We start from the raw sequence: 19,407 nt of genomic DNA on the forward strand, positions 1-19,407 counted from the left end.
CGGGTCCCTCTCATGACACATGAGGATTATGGGAGCTGCCATTCAAAATGAGATTTTGGCGGGGACACAAACCATATCAGGTATGAATGACCTGGTCAAGGTAAAAGTCCCACAGATGACACTGCAGAGCTGCAGAGCCGTAGGTCAGGTAAGAGAGAGGCCTGGGGCCTCAGCCACAGCACGTCCTCTCAGCAAGAAATCAGCAATTAACAAAACAGGCGTACATTTGCCCATGTTTTGTTCAAATTTTGTCCATGTGAATTTCGGTTTCACATTTCCTGATGGTGAGGAAGTTTGAGCACTGGAAAAAGATGGCTAAGGAAGAATAAAGAATTCACAACTTTGGGGATTTGACAATTCTTATCTCCGGGTCTTCAGGCCAGGTGGTGGGCAGTGAAGTGCCCAGTCTTTCTGGAGATGACTGGAGGCCTTCGGACTGCTCATGTCCTTGGACCGGGCAACTTTCCTTCCATGAAGGTTCCCCAAGATGATGCAGCACAGGGGCAGGGACTGGGGAATCGTTAATCAGGGAAAAAGGAGAATGACGACAATACTGTGTCGCAGCGGATGGCTTACCATATTTATTAAAACCACAGGATGGGTGCTACCCAGCTATCAAAAATAATATTGCACAACGTGTATTTCACGATGAAAAGATGCTCATGAGACGAAAAGCAATTTTTAAAGCACTGGATGTTTTTTATGCCTTTTAAAGATGTAACTGTGTTATGTGCAGAAACGGCCAGAAGATGTAAAACAGGGACCGTCACTAGGAAATGAGGGTTACAGGCTTTTCAATGACTTTTCTTTATATTTTTAAATTGTCTACATTAACCCTATATGACTTTTGTAGTAAACACTCTTATTTTTAATTTAAGAAAAGCCACAGTCCTCAATGACATTACAATTTGGTACAGGAGATGGACATGAAATGAGTGATAGCATCATGAGGGTGGAGAAGCCAGTGTGGAGGGGACACGTGTTGAAGGTCACTGTTGGCCGACGGGAGGGGCCAGGATCAGGGCAGGTCCTTGGGTGAGGTCCGGGTTTCCTTTTGTCTGAGGTGGACCAGCAGAAGGTGCAGGCAGAGGCGACGGGGCAGAGGGAGGCCGGGCCACTCAGTTCCTGGGCATGAGGGAGCTCGTGCTGCCACTCTCCTGGGAACGTGTGAAAAGCTGAGCTCGGGAAGGGAGGCTGAGGCTGGCTGGCGGCAGATGGAAGAGCAGCTCATCTGCCATCAAAGAAGAGATTCACTTTGGCAGGTTTATGGGATTTTATTTTTTTTTTTTTGTGAATTAAAAACATGTTTCCATAAAAACCAAAGTAAAGATTTTTGTTTCAGCAGCCTGCAAATTAACTAACAAATGAGACCAGCTTGTATGTTTCTGTTTCTGATTTAAGAAGCCAATTTCACAGTCTTTGACAGAAGAAATTTCAATACAGAAAGAATGTCAACCAGAGTCCATTTGAAAGCACGAATTCGAGTACCAAATCCCCATTCCAAAGCATATGTCTGGAGACTATCAAAAGAACAGAAGAGCAATACCAAAATGCCAGCCTGCCTCAGCAAACAAATCTCTCTCCGTTATGTTACAGCGTTCGAACCCTGCAGCCCTCAGCCCAGGGTGGCCAAGTGCACGCTCTGAAACCCAAAGGGCTTTATGGCCTTCAGTGAAGGAATGAATAAATTTCTTTTCACGACAGCTACCAGACTCTGCAAATCCAATCTGCAGTACTTGCTGCATTTAACAGCAATCAATTACCCTAATTACCTCCTTGCACCTAGTGATGGGCGATGTTCATAATTTCTAACAAAAAGGCCTTTTCATAAGGGTGACATCAGCATACATTTCGACATCTCCTGTTACTTGCTTTAGGGATAGTTCAACACTGCACAAACTGGAATATCCTTTTTTTCTTCCAAGCTGCAATGCCCAGGTGAAAGGGGCCACGATTCTATCATCATATTCTCTTTGAGGCACTGGAACTGAGGAAGAACATTATCGTCCAGTGCTGTGCGTTCCGGCAGGGAAATGTCTTCTGCATTCCTCCAAGCCTTGCGTGTGTGTGTGTGTGTGTGTGTATGTGTAATGTACGTGTATGTGTGTGTGCAGGTATATGGGTGTGCATGCATGCCTATGTGTGTATGTGTGTGTATGTGTAATGTGCGTATATGTGTGTGTGTGTGCACAGGTGTATGGGTGTGCATGCATACCTATGTGTGTATGTGTGTTTATGTGTGCATGTGTAAGTTGCGTATACGTGTATGTGTGTGTGCAGGTATATGGGTGTGCATGCATGCCTATGTGCGTATGTGTGTGTATGTGTCTCCCTCCTTCCGGGAGACTACGGCAAAGGCTCCTGCCCACGCTTCCCTCCTCCCCTGCCTCCTGACCCATAGGTACGTCCCCCTGGGGTGTGGCCTAACCCTCCTCTGGGGCTGTGAGTTGTGAACTGTCTTTCCTATGGCCATCTCCAAACCTGTGGGCCACACTACAGCTGAGTCTACAAAACCCCCATCTAACCCGCCTGCGACTGTGCACACGTGACTGGGCCCCTTGGCCCTGTCCAGCTCCTCTTGCCCTCATGCTTGGAATGGAAGCCACGGGCTCATGGACACCAGGAGGCCACCAACAGAGGCGCTGCATGCCCGGCATGACCCCACCCACACGGGAGCCCCCAGGATGCGTGGACGCCACACTCACCCCTCCAGGACAAAGGTGCCTGCTCCAAGCTGCCGGGAGGCGCTGGCCAATGGCTGAGTCTCTCTAGGGTGTGCCCTCAGCCGCTAAGCGGGAGAAAGTTGCCTTCCCCACACCCCTCCCTGGGAAGAACATACAGGTTATGGCCTGAATTGTTCCCCCAAATTCCTATGTTGAACCCTAACCCTTCGGACCTCAGAATGTGATTATCTGGAGATGGGACATTCACAGAGGTGAAGAAGGTAAAATGAGGTCACCAGGGTGGGCACTGATCCTGTCTGCCTGGTGTCCTCCTAAGAAGGGGAGATGAGGTCACAGACAGGCAGAGAGGGGGCAACCCTGTGGGGAAATGGGGACAGGACGGCGTCTGCGCGGCCAGGAGAGGCTCAGCAGGAGCTGGCCTTGGGACTCCACGGTCTTGGGTGCCAGCCACCAGGACCCTGTGGAAGGAATGTGCCTTTAGACCCCCCCGGGTGTGGATGCCCATCAAGGCACCCGAGCTGACTCATGCATCACCCAGGCTGGCGGCATGAAGGCAGGACGGCCACTCCTTGCCTCTGTGCGGGGACCCCTGAGTTCACACAGCACCCGAGTTCTCTCAGAATCGCCTGAGACCCCTCCCTGCTGCTCGCCCCTGCCCTCTGCCACATCCTGTGTCCTTGCCCCTCAGTCACCATCTCCTTGTTGAGAGGACACCCATGGCCATCGGCACGTCCATCTTACCAGGGGCTCTTTCCAGGACCCTGAGGGAGGTCAGGCAGGCACAGTCACAGCCACTTATTTCCATGGAAAGCCCCTATTGCGAGCCCCCCGGCTGCACAGCTTGGGAGAAGATTCCACATGTCTGTCTTGTTCTAAAGCTCACGCTCTTTGAATGACACCAGCGGTTCCCAAAACGGTAATTCTGCCCCCAGGGGACATTTGGTGACATCTGGAGATGTGTTTGGTTGTCACTAAATGGGAGTGCTTCTGGCAGGTAGTGGGTGGAGCCCAGAAATGCTGCTCCACATCCCCCAGTGCATAAGACGGACCCCACAAGCGTCTCCTAGTCCCCAGCCCGCCATGCTGAGCTTGAGAAATGCTGGGTGCACGGCTGCCGCCGCGCGGGCTGTACATCTCAACAGAAGAGATCTTCGTGATGCTGCCCAAATCCACTCTGGTGTTCCTACAACAATTTAGCTTGGGTGGGAAGTCTTTCCTTTTCTGTTTGTTTGTTGTGGTTTTTCCTCTGAGCCACTGAAACCAAGTCAGAGTTAGGTTTAGAGTTCAGCTGCCCACTTCATTTTCTTAGAGACAAACTTGATTCCATTTCACTCCTTAACACCAAGACAGACAAGGGATGACTTAAATTGTAGTTCACCGGCCTGAGCTCCAACAGCTACTAGTCCTGCTGCACTTTGGGCTGGGTCGGCCCTTCCAGGATCATTCACGGACCAGCCCTGCATGTGGACCACCAAGTCTGAGGCAGGAGACACTGACTCAGTGGGGACAGAGAACCCTGGGGCATCCACTGCCCTAGGAAAGAGAGAACAGAGCCGGTCTCCACCCAGCTGCACACCCACAGGAGCAGACCCCTTAGCTGCCCTGGGAGGGAGAGGACAGAGCCGGACCCCACCTACCTGCACTCCTGCAGGAGCAGAGCCTCAGCTGCCAAGTTGAGGGCACCGTGCCCAGAACAAGGTGACCACTCGGTGGCCCTCGTGGCATAAATGCAGATGGTTCCTCAGGGTCTTAGATCACAGAATCCAAGGACCCAGTCACAGGTCACAGGGTTTCTGCACCCAGTCACCACGAGGTCTCTGCATCCACGACCATCTTGAGTTACACGTAGGCCATGTCATTCTCCCCTCGTAAACCTGCATAAAACAGTGCATGTACCCACCCAGTGTTCCATGTTCACATGAGTTATGATCTCCACTGTGCTTTTCGGAACACTATCTTGAATCTCACCACAAACTGAGGTGTGCACGATTGAAGAGGCACAAAGATTTACCAGACACAAGGCTGGCCAATAACCCAAAACCAGACACCCTTCAACATCCATCAGCATTTCAGCAAACATTGCTGGAATTTCTGTCATGGGGATAAGAATGTGGTGGGTCCTAAGATGATGTCACTGAGATGTGACACAGCCCAGTGACCTCCCTGCCTGCCCGGCGCCAAGCTGCTCCTAGCGATGACACGCCAAGTCCCAGGACAACTTGGGGGGGGATGGGAGGAGTCCAGCCGGGGAGAAAGTGAGAGGCTCGAAGGCACAGTCCCAGCTCCCGCACTCCTGCAGACGGTGCCTGATTACACAAACAGGCTCGGTGAGCGCCAGTGAGATCCTGCCAAGCCCTGTGTGACGTTTCTCAAGGTGGGAGAGGATTCTGTGGCAGTCGGGGCCGGGGGGAAGGGGTGGCCCAGAGGCAGGGCAGCTGTGGAGGAGCCCCTCACAACACAGGCTTTGCAGTCAGGAAATGGTGTGGCCTGGGCCACAGGACGGGGAACACAGAGTGTTGGGGGTAGGCGCACATGGCTCCTGGTGCTGGAAGCGGAGGCCACTGCTTTGTCTAAAGGAGGCATTTTAGGACTCACAGAGGACGGATGGGGCAGCTGATGGCCGGGTGTCAGTGCAGGACAGATCCAGACCAGAAACTGCGGAAGGAGTGCAGGGTTGTGCGTCTGTGTCCAGAGCGGCTTAAAAGGGGATGAGAAGCTCCTCCTGGCCCTGCCGTTCCACTAGGGGATTGGAAGTGAGGTGTGGCCAAACCCCAACTCTCCTATCCATTCACGGCCCAAGACCTATACCACGAGCCACTTAAAACAAAAGCCCTCCTTTCAAATTGCAAACGTGCATTAGAGTGGAGCACAGCCAGGCTGGCCAGTTCTTCCATTCTGCTGAGCACTGCTATTGCTAAGGACAGGAACCAAGCACAGCAATCTCCTTTCTCACTCTTTTGCCTCCAAAACTACAAATACAGAGAAGTTTTCTAATAAACTTGTCAGAACTATTGGTTTTCTGGAGTTGAAAGCACCCCATAAGCCACAACGCCAGCCTTCCTGAACAGGTGGGGATACCGTGAGGGTGGTGGTGGGGGTGCCTGGGGCACGTGGGTCCTTCCTGCTCACCTAGTTCTGGAACATGGGACACCTAGGTGCCCAGAGAGACCCTTATGCTCAAGCCAGCGTCCACCTAGCCAGGTGCCCCCTCGCTAATTGTTACTGAATATGTTGGACCCTCTTAGATACAGGGGCAAAGCGGGACAAAGACAGGACCCAGGCTCAGGAGGCAGATGGCGAGCATAGGGACCCTCAATAAAGGTCAAGCTGCAGGCCGAGCTGAGCTGAGGGCATGAAGGAAACAAGCAGGGAGGGGTCACGCAGCATGTGGAGGTGGCCCTACGGTAGGAGGGTCAGAGGCGGCCCAGGCTGTCCCAGGCCACCACACCCAACTCTGATGAAACTCAGGTTCCACCCCAGATGGGGCAGAAAGAAGCAAACGGCCAGCGTCGTGCATTCCGGGACAAACAATTTTATTTATTTATTTAGAGATGGAGTCTTGCTCTGTCACCCAGGCTGGAGTGCAGTGGCATGATCTTGGCTCACTGCAACCTCCACCTCCCAGGTTCAACCAATTCTCAGGCGTCGGCCTCCTGAGTAGCTGGGACTACAGGCACTTGTCACTATGCCTGGCTAGTTTTTGTATTTTTAGTAAAGACAGGGTTTTGCCATTTTGGCCAGGTTGGTCTTGAACCCCTGACCTCAGGTGATCCACCTGCCTTAGCCTCCCAAAGTGCTAGGATGACAGGCATAAGCCACCGCGCCTGGCCCTGTGACAAGCCTTTTAAATGCTTATTGTAGACACAAGAAACAGGGGAGCCTGGCTCCATTTTGTAAAAGACGGATGATTTTTCTAAACTACACCACAAGGATGACCTGTTGACCTGGGAGAAGGGACTTTTAAGACGTGTTTTTGTACCTAACTGGAAACTTCACAAATGTAGTAGCTGAGCCTGAAAGCCAGGGATCTGCACAGCCTGCAAAACAGACACGTCCTTCAGAGAATGGCTGCAAGGAAAGGTCAGTACTGGGCCATGGGACCCGCTGCAGAGGGCGGGAGCACGGAGAGGTTCTGAAACACTCTACACGCGGGCAGCGAATGCTGAGCGCTCCGCGTTTTCATTCCACCCCCTCCCCTCTGTGTTCCTTTCTGCCATTTGCTTCCAACACGTGAACATGTAAAAAGCCTGACAGGTAAAACCCAAAGCCTAACTAGCTGCTGCCCTTGAACACGCCGAACAAAACGGGGCTGCTGCCCGTGAACACGCCGAACAAAACGGGGCTGCTGCCCATGAACACACCAAATAAAACGGGGGGTCTGAACCTCTTCATGTCAAAGAAAGCGTAGGGTCTGAACCTCTTCCCCAGGAGGGCCATGGTTGCAGCTGGGTGATGCCAGGTGGGGAGGACACTGGAAGAGGAGAAAACCAGGAGTGCAGGAGGGGGTGGGAGACTTGGAGGCCACAGAGAGGAGGCCTGAGGACAGGAGGGACGGAGGCGGGGACAGAGGCCGAGGGCTGGAGGGCCGTCGGGTCTTCTGTGGGAGGCAGCAGGGGCTCCTCTGTCCCTCCATTTGATGCCGCCGGGAGCCTTCCCAGGGAGGTAGTGTCTCTCCCTCCCTGCACGTCCCTGGGACTTTCTGTGGACTGTGGCATAGAGAGCCTTTGGCATCCTGAGCTAAGCCTCGGTGAATCCCTTCTGCATTCCTACAATGTTCATTAAAAGTTTGACCTTAGATGCTTAGTCTGCTGATGCAGAAAAGATGAAAACAAGAGCTTTGTGAAAGAATACCTTGAGGCCAGAATTGCCTTTCAATTCCACTTAGTCTCTGTTTTGACCTACTTAAAAACAAGAAAAAAAAAATCTTCCTCTAATGTGAACCACATACTCTGTACAAACCAAGGGTGAAAACGAAAAGTGATCCTGTCATCCAGCTGCAAGTGTTCATAGTGAAAAAAGGAAGACAATTTATAAACATTTATTTCTCTCTTCTTATTCTTTCAAATCTTATTCCTACACTAGGACCCACAGACAAATTCCTTTAGTTTCCCTATTTCCTGGCTGTGAAATAAAATCTGGGTTTGTGAGGATGCAGAAACCTTTTCCACCAGAAAGTTTAATGCAATCGACAGGAAGGGACAGCCCTGAACAGGCATCTTTGAAAATGCCAGACGTCAATCCAGCTGAGACCTAGGACAGAAACAGCCCGAGGAGGTTGCACACAGCTCCTGATATTCAGCTGCACAGATCTTTCCACAAGGGGTCCAGCGGTGACCACTGGGGGACAGTAAGGAGGGGAGAGAAGTCACCGAGCTGCATCCCCCAAAGAGGGGGTTTCACTGGGAGGTGGATGTGGGGATGGGGGGGGCTTGCTACTGCAAGAAGGTACCCTTGTGAACGAGCGCCGTGAAAGCCATGGCTGCTCCCTGCAGACATTCTCCCATCCTCCGGGCAGTGCTTCCCAACGTCCGCATGATAACGCTCTGGGTTCAATTTCCGAGGATGTGTCATCTGAGTGGACGTGAGAGGGGGCCGGTCGCCTCGGGGCAGGGAAGTCCAGGAGTGGGTGGCCGGCTGCAGAACAACAGGACTAGACGGTCTGGAATGACCCCATGGCACGGAACTCAGACTGACAGACACAATCAGACCAACCAGCTGGTTCGAAACAAAAAAAATCCAGGCGGAGGAAGACAGGAAATACAGGAGAAACCTCGGCCTGAACGAGATGAAGAGGCTCATCAGCAGCTGCCAGGTGGGCCCCTTCTCTGGCTCCTGATTCAAATAAAAGCCAACAAGAGACAGCGAGCCCGCAGGGGAGTGTGACCACTGACCAGGCTGATATAATGCAGGTGGTTATGTTTCGAAAGAAAGCGTCCTCATCGTTCCATGTGGATCTTTTGGAGATCAACACATGCATATTTACGGTTGTATCTGTCTGTCGTGTGGGATTTGTTGCAGTGTAGCCTGGGTGGGAAGGCGTGAGTGCAGATGGAATGAGGTCACTCTCGGAGGGATGGTTTTTGAAAGGGGCTGACGGTGTGCGGGTTCATTCTGTCTCACTTCACCTTTGTGGACTATTGGTATTCCCTGAACCTAGACCATGGAATAGCTGTTGGAGGCAGAGAGAAGTGTGTTCCTGGGAGGAAGTGGGTGGGAGAAGCTCCTGGGAGAAGGCAGGTCCAAGAGGCACAGGACCTGCGAAGAAGGCGCGGCTGGAGGGGCTGGGGGAGAGTGGCAGGCGTTGGAGGCAGGTGACCCTGGGGCAAAACGTGGAGGCTCTGACAGTGTCCTGAAGTGCTCACTCAGGGAACACTGACTATCTACCCCGGGCACAGACAAAAACAAGAGAGCTGTGTGTCTGTGACAATGAGGAGGCAGATCAGAGTGAACCCCGATTCTTTATACCAGGCTTCTCTAAACAAGCAGACACAACTTTTACATTTGGATATGATTAGGGTTTGCCAACGGCAAACAAAATTTATGCCTCTTCCATTGCTATAAGATAATAGTTTATGCAACTACCAATTTGTCTCTGAATAAATCTGCCCGCAAAGGCAATTTGGTTAGCATTTCCTTTCAAAACAGAGCTATTGAGATGAGGACACTGGACCTGATGGTGATGGTGCCGCTGGAAGGATCTGCCACCACGACTCTCAGAAAGAATCATGGCTGCTGGTCCCCCCTGTCCCATTAGTTGACTGCCTGTTGGCTCAGCCAGCAATGACCCATTACTCCATGAAGACGTCTCTAACCCGATGCGTGGCCCACAGCCACTGCTCTAGGCAAGCAAGAGTGATTTGTGAGTTGGGACACACATGTTATGTTTTTTTAACAGTGCTATCGACTGATGGAAGTCACTGAGCGGCATCCTCAGAAGTAGCGTGTGCCTCCCAGATGGCTTCTCCAGTAAACTCAGGCATGGCACGATTCAGAGACAGAGAGTGAAATCACATAAAACAGGGAATTCTGCAATATGCCAGCTCCAGGGATCTACCTTAATTTGTTTTTGTCTTTGCTAAATTCATTTAATCCACACCCCAGAGACACAGAGGCCTTTTCCGTAATCAGGCTTTTTGTGGTGGGGGATGCTTACAGAGGCTGTGGCCAGGTGCAGAGAGTGAACTCACGAATGTCGCAGGCCCATTTCCATTAGGCCGGTTGATCAGCTCTCACATGGAAAACACCCACATGGGCTAGTCTGTGTTTGCTGTGGTTGTTAAACCCTCCAGCCTTAGAGGCCTTAAAGAAATGGCCCACTGGGTTTAGAGGGATGGTTCCAAGGAGGAGTCGGGATCTTCAGAGGCCCTCCCAGAGCAGGCCAGACTCACTCATGAGAGTTGCCCATAGATAATGTCTTGCCATCCCTGCAGCCCTGCGCACAAAGCCATAGCGTGCCATCAACCCTCGAGTCTACCGGCAAATGATGGATAAAGAAGATGCGATACATACACAGGGGACACTATTCAACCTTTGAAAGAAGGAGATCTGCCATTCTCCACAACATGGGTGAGCTGGAAGAAACTGTGCAAAGCAGGATGAGCCTGGCGCACACAGACAGAGGCCACATGGTCGCTCTCACGGGTGGCATCTGAAACAGCTGAACTCATAGAAGCAGAGAGTGGAACCGTGGTTACCAGAGGGACTGGGGATGGGGAGGAATTGGGAGATGTTGGTCAAAGGACATTTCAGTGAGGAGGGGTCAGCTCAAGAGACCTGTTGGCCAGCACGGTAGCTGCAGTTAAAATCCATGTACTGAATACTTGGAAATCATCCAGAGTGGATTTTAAGTGTTCCCCCCAAAAAACTTACGTATGTAAGGTAATGCGCGTGTTAACAGCTCAGTGGAGCTGTCCCAGAACATACCCGTATCTCAGAACATCCTGTCGCACACCCTAAATGTGTATGCAGTTGTTATCTGTCAATTAAAAATGGAATAACCACAATACCACCTGCTGTGCCGAGACGGCCTCCACAGGGCCGTGCGCCTGCTTACCTGGAGGTAGTGGCACGGCCTCAGGGCGGGCTTGGCGTCCTGGTGCAGCAGCGGCTTGTCCAGGTTCAGCGAGCTCTTGCGGTAGGCCTCCTTGGCCTGGCTGACCGTCAGCGTGGACCAGGAGCTGCGCTTCAGGTACTTGGCGTCGGGCGTCAGCGCCAACCCCTCGCAGGCTGAGCACTTGACGTCGTTGTTGCTCTTGGAGGTCTTGAGTGACAGGTCCCCGAAGGGGCTCTGCAGCGCGTCGGGGTAGCAGTGGGCCACGGGGCCCAAGTGGTGCCGGTTGAGCACGCTGGGCGTCCGGTAGGTGCTGTCGCTGTCCAGGTTGTCGTCCGAACTCCACCAGCTGCTCATGCCGGGCCGGGGCTTGGCCTCCGGCTTGCGCTCCTTGCTCTTGCTCCTCTTGCTGTGCTTGGCATGGTGGGCGTGGTGGTGGTCGTCTGCCCGGCCGTCCGCCTTGGTGCCGTTGGCGTTGCTCTTGGCGGAGCCCTCCAGCGAGTGCGACTTGGTGAAGAGCTTCTGCACGGAGTGTACCAGGTGGCGGATCCGCCCGGGGCTCTCGCTGCGCTGCTCGGCGGCCGCGGACGTCCTCTGGTACTGCAGCGTGTGGAAGCCGTCCCGGTGCAGCGGCAGCTGCTTCTCGAACTGGTCCAGCAGGTTGGCCGGGATGCGGTTGATCTTGGCGCCGGCGTGGGCCACGGCGCAGTCATCGCGCGTGTCGTAGTGCGAGCTGTAGTGCATCCGCGGGAACGTGCTGCTGGACACGTGGTCGCCCAGCACCACCGGCATCATCACGCACTCCGAGTGCACCGAGCTCCGTGGTGAGCAGCGGTGGCGCCCCCCGGGGCAGCTGTCGGCGGGGCTCAGCAGGTAGGGCGGCCGCGCGTCGGGCCCGTGGTGCAGGTGCTCGCAGTCCTCGGGGGGCGCCAGACCGCACGTGTGCCCGGAACACAGCGGCGGCTGCGTCCGACTTCCCGAAAGGCCCTTCATGCTCCTGGGCGCGGGCGAGTAGCGCTCCTCATTGAAGTGCTGCGTGGGCGACCATGAGTACTGCGGGTCTGCGGGGAAACAGAAACGGCATTCAACACCTGGAAGCGCGGCGGAAACCCTCAGGTGTGGGAAGGGGAACGTGTGACCCCCACTGTGGACTGTTTCTTCAGCAATCAGTGTCCACGTCTGGCCTGGGCACGCGAGAGGGCAGGTTTGTGGGTTTTTTTTTTTTTTTTCGGAGACAGAGTCTCGCTCTGTCGCCCAGGCTGGAGTGCAGTGGCGCGATCCCGGCTCACTGCAAGCTCCGCTTCCCGGGTTCAAGCAATTCTCCTGCCTCAGCCTCCCAGGTAGCTGGGACTACAGGCGCCCGCCACCACGCCCGGCTAATTTTCTTTTTGTTTTTTGAGACGGAGTCTCGCCCTGTCGCCCAGTGTGCAATGCACGATCTCGGCTCACTGAAACCTCTGCCTACCGGGTTCAAGCCATTCTCCTGCCTCAGCCTCCTGAGTAGTTGGAATTACAGGCATGCGCCACCACACCCAGCTAATTTTGTATTTTTAGTAGAGACGAGGTGTCGCCATGTTGGTCAGGCTAGTTTCAAAGTCCTGACCTCAGGTGATCCACCGGCCTCAGCCTCCCAAAGTGCTGGGATTACAGGTGTGAGCCACGGCACCCGGCCAGGCAGTTGTTTTTATATCGCAAAGTGTGAGGAGTGGAAAGGAAACACTGATGTTCCCATATGGTTAACGACCAAGATTTAGCATCTAGTAGATTCAACAGGTCTCTTGACAGCCGGATTTTGTGGTATTAAAGGAAATTAACAATTTGGGGGAAAACCATAATAGTATTTTACTTAGATTTCAGTTTTGTGGTACAGCTTAAGAAGTTTTAAAAATAGCATCTGGTACTTGATGGGTGATATTGTCTAGTAAGCTCACGTATCACATACACACGTATTAATCGTGAAATCGTTTGTTCAGTCCACACCCTTACAGGCTGGTGAGGATGGGAGGGGCTTTCTCGAGGCCCATCTGTGTGTCGGCAGCTGTGCCTCCTTCCCCAGAGGCCAGGCTGCGTCCCCTCCTGCCTGACTCCTCCCAGAGGCCAGGCTGTGTCCCCTCCCGCCTGATTCCTCCCTGTGCCCTCCTGCAGCCTGCAATGAGCTTTCCCTGAATGCCTGGAGGAGTGAGGCCTTGGCTACAACCCAGCACGGCCTGTCTTATGGCCTCTGAGCCACCGAGGGGCAGGTTTCTTGCCCTCTCCTCTCTCCCTGGGAAGGCAGCTGGGCGCTGGGGTGACCTGCAGAGAAGGAGGATCTGCCAGCTCCACCGCCTGTTGCTCCCCTGGTCTCTGCACCCACACCATCCTCCTCCTGGTGGGCCCCCCTCAACCCCACACCTGCCTCTTCCATCCCAGGCCCCTCCCTCCCCAGACCCTCCTCGTTGTCACCAGGACCATCACAATGGCCTCTTCCTCTGTCCCCCTCTCCCCCTGCCTCCACCCACACACAGCTGTGAGGCTACTCCCCTCAAATGCACCCCAGCCCATCCACCAACTTTTAGGGGAGCCCTGTCTTCTCGACCTGTCACCCAGGGCCATATCTAGGACAGCGAGCTTCCTGAGGGCACAGCTGCCTGCCTTTTGACAGCCACAGGCCACCCCAGAGCAGTGCCAGGCCCAGAACAGATGTCCATGCTCTGTGATGACCAGAGGAGCTGCCGAGCCTCCCTCTGGACCACGGTCCGCACGTCCCTGTGAGTCTGCTGGGCCTTAAGCACACCTGGCTGCCGTCATTTGTAGATGTCGCTGGCTGGGTTCTGCCGCCTCTGCTTCCAGGCCTGGAATGCATCCTCTGCATTCACTCCAAGACCCGGCTCCACACCACTTGGCCTTGCTGTGTGCTGTCCTCGAGGCCAAAGACCCAGACAGGGCCAAGAAGTGGCCTCCTCGAGAGCTGAGCGTGGCCATCTCCTCAGGAAGGGAACTATCCCCCTCACGTTTGCCCATCACCTTCTTCCCCTGGGCCACCTCCATGCCTCGGATCCCAGAACAAATTCCTGCCTGCCAGCTCCCCCATCACCATGAGCGTCTCTCCCACTTGCTCCTCTCTCACCACCACCCTCTGCAGCATGAGATGCCCCCCTGCCTGCAGTCTTGGGGTGAGTCCGTCACGCCCTGCACTTGGAGAGCCGCCCACTCTGACTCCCTGAGCAACGTGGACACCGGGGAAAGCAAGCGGAGTGATGGGGAGTGAGAGTTTTCCCATCGGGTCCAACCCCAACCCTCCAGGTAACCAAGGCAAAAACAAACAAACAAACAACAACAGAACATCCCCTGCTGAGAATGTTCACCAAGTGATTAGTCCTAGGAATGGCCTCAAAACGTCCCCGATGTCAGGATCCAGGGCTGCCAGCTGTCTGGGCCAGCATGGCCATGGAAACATGGGATAAGGAAGATTTCATGGGTCCCTGGGAAGTCAGGGACCAGCTTCTCACACCCAGGTGTGAATGCAGAAGGGAACATAAAGATTTCCCGAGGGATCCCCAGAGACTGACAGCAAGGTGTGGGGCTGTTTCTCCCACTGAGGCCAGCAAAGGGATCGCTTCTGCATCTTCTCACAGTAAATAGTCTCCAGTTCAAGAATAAACAGATCCTTTAACTTCAAGGTGACCCTCCCACTGTGCTCTATTTCAGGTGCTTACGCTGTCTCACAGGAGCACCTACGCTGTAACGGTCGGCGGCGGCGTCTTCCTTTCTCAAATAGTCAAATTATAACGAGAGCACTTTAATGTATTAGGGGAATATTTAGATATTATTTTAATATAATTAAAAGCAAGTTTTCAAATGGAATTCAATACTCAACTGCTAAATAGCAAAACTGTGTAATCCAGACTTCACAGTGGCATAAAGTTGTCATCCTATTATCTCCTGCTTTGTTTTTCCATTAACATGTAATTTAATACAATTACTTCCTTCATATTAAAAAGCGAGTCCATTACTGCCCGATTCACGTATCCTATTTCTGCCTAATGTTTAGCCTAGAAGCTATGTTATGAATGTGGCTCCATAAAAGAATGGCATAAAAGATAAAATTTAACCAAAACGAATTAAATTTGATTATGCCACATGTTGATACCACATTCTCATTTCCACTGTACAGGACTGGATTTCCTGATGGATACATGGAAACATGTACTTTAAAATATTATCACAATAACGACAACGGCAGCGTGCTGTAAACAACGGCAACACTAGAATGTGTAATGAGCACTGTGCTAGGTCTCTGGGTTTTTTAGGTGTGCACAATGTGTAATAAATACTTAGGGGCTGGTAATTTCTTTTTGTGAAAATGAGGTCGCAAACACAAAATGCGGAAAGCATCTTAGTTTCCTAATTTCCAGCTCTTCACGACACCATTTTTGTCATTGAGAGAAAACAGCAATTATAGTCATTATTCATGAACGTAGAACCATCTCCCCAAATTCAGAATAGAATGTAAATGCGTGTCTTACTATTGCACTTATGGGGCGGCTGGCCTAAAAACGTGAGGAACGCAGTGAATGTTTACAGGGTGCATGTCCTGCTGGTGAGGCTCTTCCCTGGAAGTCCCCTCCAACCCTCTGACCGCCTTTACGGAGCAGCGCTTACCCTGTTGCAGGCTGAGGAAACTGAGGGTGGATGGGCAGCATTCCCACATCTTACACTTGGCCGTTGATGGGTGGGAAGGCAGTGTTTGGAGCCGTACTTTCCTACTTTCTTGTCCAAACCCAGCGAGTAGTTCCACACTGGGCTGACCTGAGCCAGCCAGATGCCTGCACACCTCGGTGACAAACGCAGCCCAGGGCTTTGGGGAAATCATGCAGCTTACGCAGGGCAGCCACCCGAGTGAGAGCAGAGAGGAAGAGGCCGTGCACAGGGGTCCTCCCCAGCCCTTCCCTGACCACAGGCAATGAGGGGCCCTTCCCACCAGGAATGCCAGTTCCTCCTCCCTGCCTGAAGCTCATCTGACCCAGCCTTATCTGCCTGCATTTTCTTCTGCTTAGGAAAGGGAGGGGGAGTCCCTCAGTCTGTATCTCTCCTGCCCTCCACCCTAAAAAGAACTGCCCTGCTGGAAGTGGAAGCCCGCTGAACTTAAAGCGAAAACCAAACAAACCAAACCAAACAGAACAACAGAAGCTTTATAAAGTGGACCATGGAGCGAGTTACTAAATAAAAACTGATATACTCTACCATGGTATATTTTTCCCAAACTAGTTAAACGTAAGCAACATTTCCTCAGAAACTGTAACTGGAGTTGCTGACGACGGTGAGACAGCCCCGGTGGTGCTGGAATCATGCTGACTGTCTGGGCTATCCTGGTCTTTCCGTCCACTCTGCCGTCCCTTCTTCTGTGCCCCAAGTGACACTTGCTCATCTTGCCTCTCTTAAAGTCCCCCAGACCCTGGAGCCCACCCTGCCATTGGTCAAAACACTGGTCAAACACAAGTGCAAACATAGGCCAAGGATCCTAGTAAGAAACAGAGATTGAACCTATTCCTGTATTTACTGTATGATGGTATGAAAGGCATAGTCCACCATATGGCAAAAGGAGCCTATCTGAAGCCCCATTTTTTAAAAACTTCCTTAAAATTTTAAGAAAAAGTATAAGATTTGAATGCTGACAGCTGTTAAGCATTGTTGACAGAAATTATGACAATCTAGATAAATGGAAAGACATCTCATATTCATGGACTGGAAGGCTTAATCCAATGGTTAAGACAGAAAGAATCCCCAAATTAATCTACAGATTCTACACAATCCCTATCAAATCCCAGTTGGTTACTGCTTACAAATTCAAAAGGTGATCTTAAAATTCACATAAATGGAAAAGGAAAAGCTGGCAGAAGGAAAAAAAAGAATGAAGATCAGCACAGAGATAAATAAAATAAAGAAACAATAGAGAATCAACAAACCAAAATTTTGTTTTTAAAAAATATCAACAAAACTGACAGACCTTTACCTAGACTAAAACTCAAAATGTGAGAAAACTCAAATTACTAAAATCAGAAATAAAAGTGAGGGCTTGCTACTGACTTTTAAAAAATAAAAAGGATAAGAGAATATTACAAAAATTACATGATAAAAATTAGATAACCTAGATGAAATGAATAAATTAATAAAAAAAAACACCAACTACTTCAAGAAGAAACAGAAAATCCCAACAAACCAACAGCAAGCAGAGATTGAATCAATAATTGAAAAACTCCTGATAAAGAAAAGGCCAGGACCAGATAGTGTCACAGGTGAATTCTATCAATATTTTAAAAAGAATTAACACCAATCCCTCTCAAAGTCTCCCAGGACTAGAATAGGCAGGAATGCTTCCAAGCCCATTCTATGCTAATTCTATCAGGGCCAGAATTACCCTGCTAGCAAAGCCGGAAAAAGACAAGAAAACTATAGATAAATATCTCTTATAAATAGAGATGCAAAAAGCCTAAAAAATAGGCCAGGTACGGTGGCTCATGCCTGTAATCTCAGCACTTCAGGAGGCTGAGATGGGTGAATCACAAGGTCAAGAGATCGAGACCATCCTGGCCAACATGGTGAAACCCCATCTCTACTAAAAATACAAAAATAAGCTGGGCATGGTGGTGCGCGTCTGTAGTCCCAGCTACTCAGGAGGCTGAGGCAGGAGAATCGCTTGAACCCGGGACGCGGAGGTTGCAATGAGCCAAGATTACACCACTGCACTCCGGCCTGGCGACAAAAGCGAGACTCTGTCTCAAAAAAAATCAAAAACAAAAACAAAAAACCTCAAAAATACTAGCAAATCAAATATAGCAGCATATGAGGAGAATTATATACCGTCACTACGAAGAATTTATCCCAGCAATGCAAGGGTGGTTCAACATAGGAAAATCAATCAATGTAATAAATCACTTTAATAGAACAAAGGGGAAAAGGCCACACACTCAACAAAGTTGATACAGAAAAGGCATTTGACAAAGTGCAACACTATTTCATGATAAAAACACTCAGAGAACTAGGACTAGAGGGAACTTCCCCAACATGATAATGCTCATTTATGGGAAACCCACAGCTAACATCATACTCAATGGTGAAGGGCTGAAAGCTCTCCCTGTGAGAAGAGAACAAGACAAGGATGCTCACTTTCACTGCTGCTCAGCAAAGGAGCAGGTTACAAGAGCAAAATAAAAAATCAATTGTATTTCTATACATTAGCAACGAGAAACCCAAGAAGGAAATTAGAAAAGCAATTCCACTTAAAATAACATCTAAAAGAATAAAATCCCTGGGACCGCCTAACCAAGGAGGTAAAAGAGGGCCAGATGCAGTCACTCACACCAGTAATCCCAGCACTTTGGGATGCTGAGATGGGGGAATCACTTCAGCCCAGGAGTTTGACAGCAGCCTGGACAACACGGCAAACCCTGTCTTAAAAAAAAAAATACAAAAATTAGCCAGGCATAGTGGTAAGCACATGTCGTCCCAGTTACTTGGGAGGCTAATGTGTGAGGATTCCTTGAGTCTGGGAGTTCAAGGCTGTAGTGAGCCGAGCTTGCATCACTGCACTCCAGCCTGAGTGTCAGAGTGAGACTTTGTCGCTTAAAAAAAAAAAAACAAAAAAAGGACGTGAAAGATTCGTACACTGAAAACTAGAAAACATCGCTGCTGAAAGAAATTAAGCAAGACTTACATAAATGAAAAGACATCCATGTTCATGGATTGGCAGACTTAATAATGTTAAGATGAGGTAGGTCCTACCCCAAGTGACCTACAGATTCCCTGAAATTCCTGTCAAAACCTCAGATGGCTTTTTTTGCAGAAGTGCAAAAGCCAATCCTCAAATTCATATAGAAATGTGATGGGTCCTGAGAAGTGAAAACAATCTGACAGAGAAGAACCAGGTTGGAAGACTCACACTTATGGATCCCAAGAGTCACAAAGCGATAGTAATCAAAAGGGTGGGGCCCCACACAAGGATGCACACATGGACCCATGGAACTGGAGTCCAGACATGCACCTGCACATGTGATACTTTTGATAAGGGAGACAAGGTCACCCAGAGGGGAAAGAATAGTCTCTCCTACAAATAATGCTAGGATAACCCAATTTCTACACACCAAACAATGAACTTAACCCCCCATCTTATAAAATCTGCAAAAATGAACTCAAAGTGGCTTAAAGACAGAAAAGGGCTGAAACTATAAAGCTATTTGAAGAAAACATAGATGCATTTCTTTGTGATTGTGAACCAGGCAATGGTTTCTTAGACATATAACCAAAGCACAGGAAAAAATATAGATAAAATGAACTTCCTAAAATTAAAAACTTTTATTCTTTAAAAGATGCCATCAAGAAAATGCAAAGGTCGTCCACAGAATGGGAAACTTTTTTTTTTTTTTTGAGATGGAGTCTCGTACCCAGGCTGGAGTGCAGTGGCGTGATCTCGGCTCACTGCAGGCTCTGTCCCCCGGGGGTTCACACCATTCTCCTGCCTCAGCCTCCTGCGTAGCTGGGACTACAGGCGCCCGCCACCTCGCCCAGCTAATTTTTTGTATTTTTAGTAGAGACGGGGTTTCACCATGTTAGCCAGGATGGTCTCGATCTCCTGACCTTGTGATCCGCCCACCTCAGCCTCCCAAAGTGCTGGGATTACAGGCGACAGCCACCGCG

At 50.8% G+C, this 19,407-nt stretch overlaps 1 protein-coding gene across 5 annotated transcripts in view; it reads right to left on the bottom strand.

The window, feature by feature from the left end:
- DLGAP2 (DLG associated protein 2) overlaps window positions 1-19,407 on the bottom strand; it is a 926,579-nt gene that overhangs the window by 133,530 nt on the left and 773,642 nt on the right. For all 5 annotated transcript variants that reach the window (XM_055289522.2, XM_055289532.2, XM_063638236.1 and 2 more), the window contains one exon: window positions 10,738-11,795. In XM_055289522.2, the coding sequence (XP_055145497.1) occupies window positions 10,738-11,795 (1,058 nt within the window). The remainder of the gene's footprint in view (window positions 1-10,737; window positions 11,796-19,407) is intronic.

The sequence above is a fragment of the Symphalangus syndactylus genome, chromosome 1, assembly GCF_028878055.3.
Source record: "Symphalangus syndactylus isolate Jambi chromosome 1, NHGRI_mSymSyn1-v2.1_pri, whole genome shotgun sequence".
In the NCBI taxonomy this organism is placed as follows: Eukaryota; Metazoa; Chordata; class Mammalia; order Primates; family Hylobatidae; genus Symphalangus; species Symphalangus syndactylus.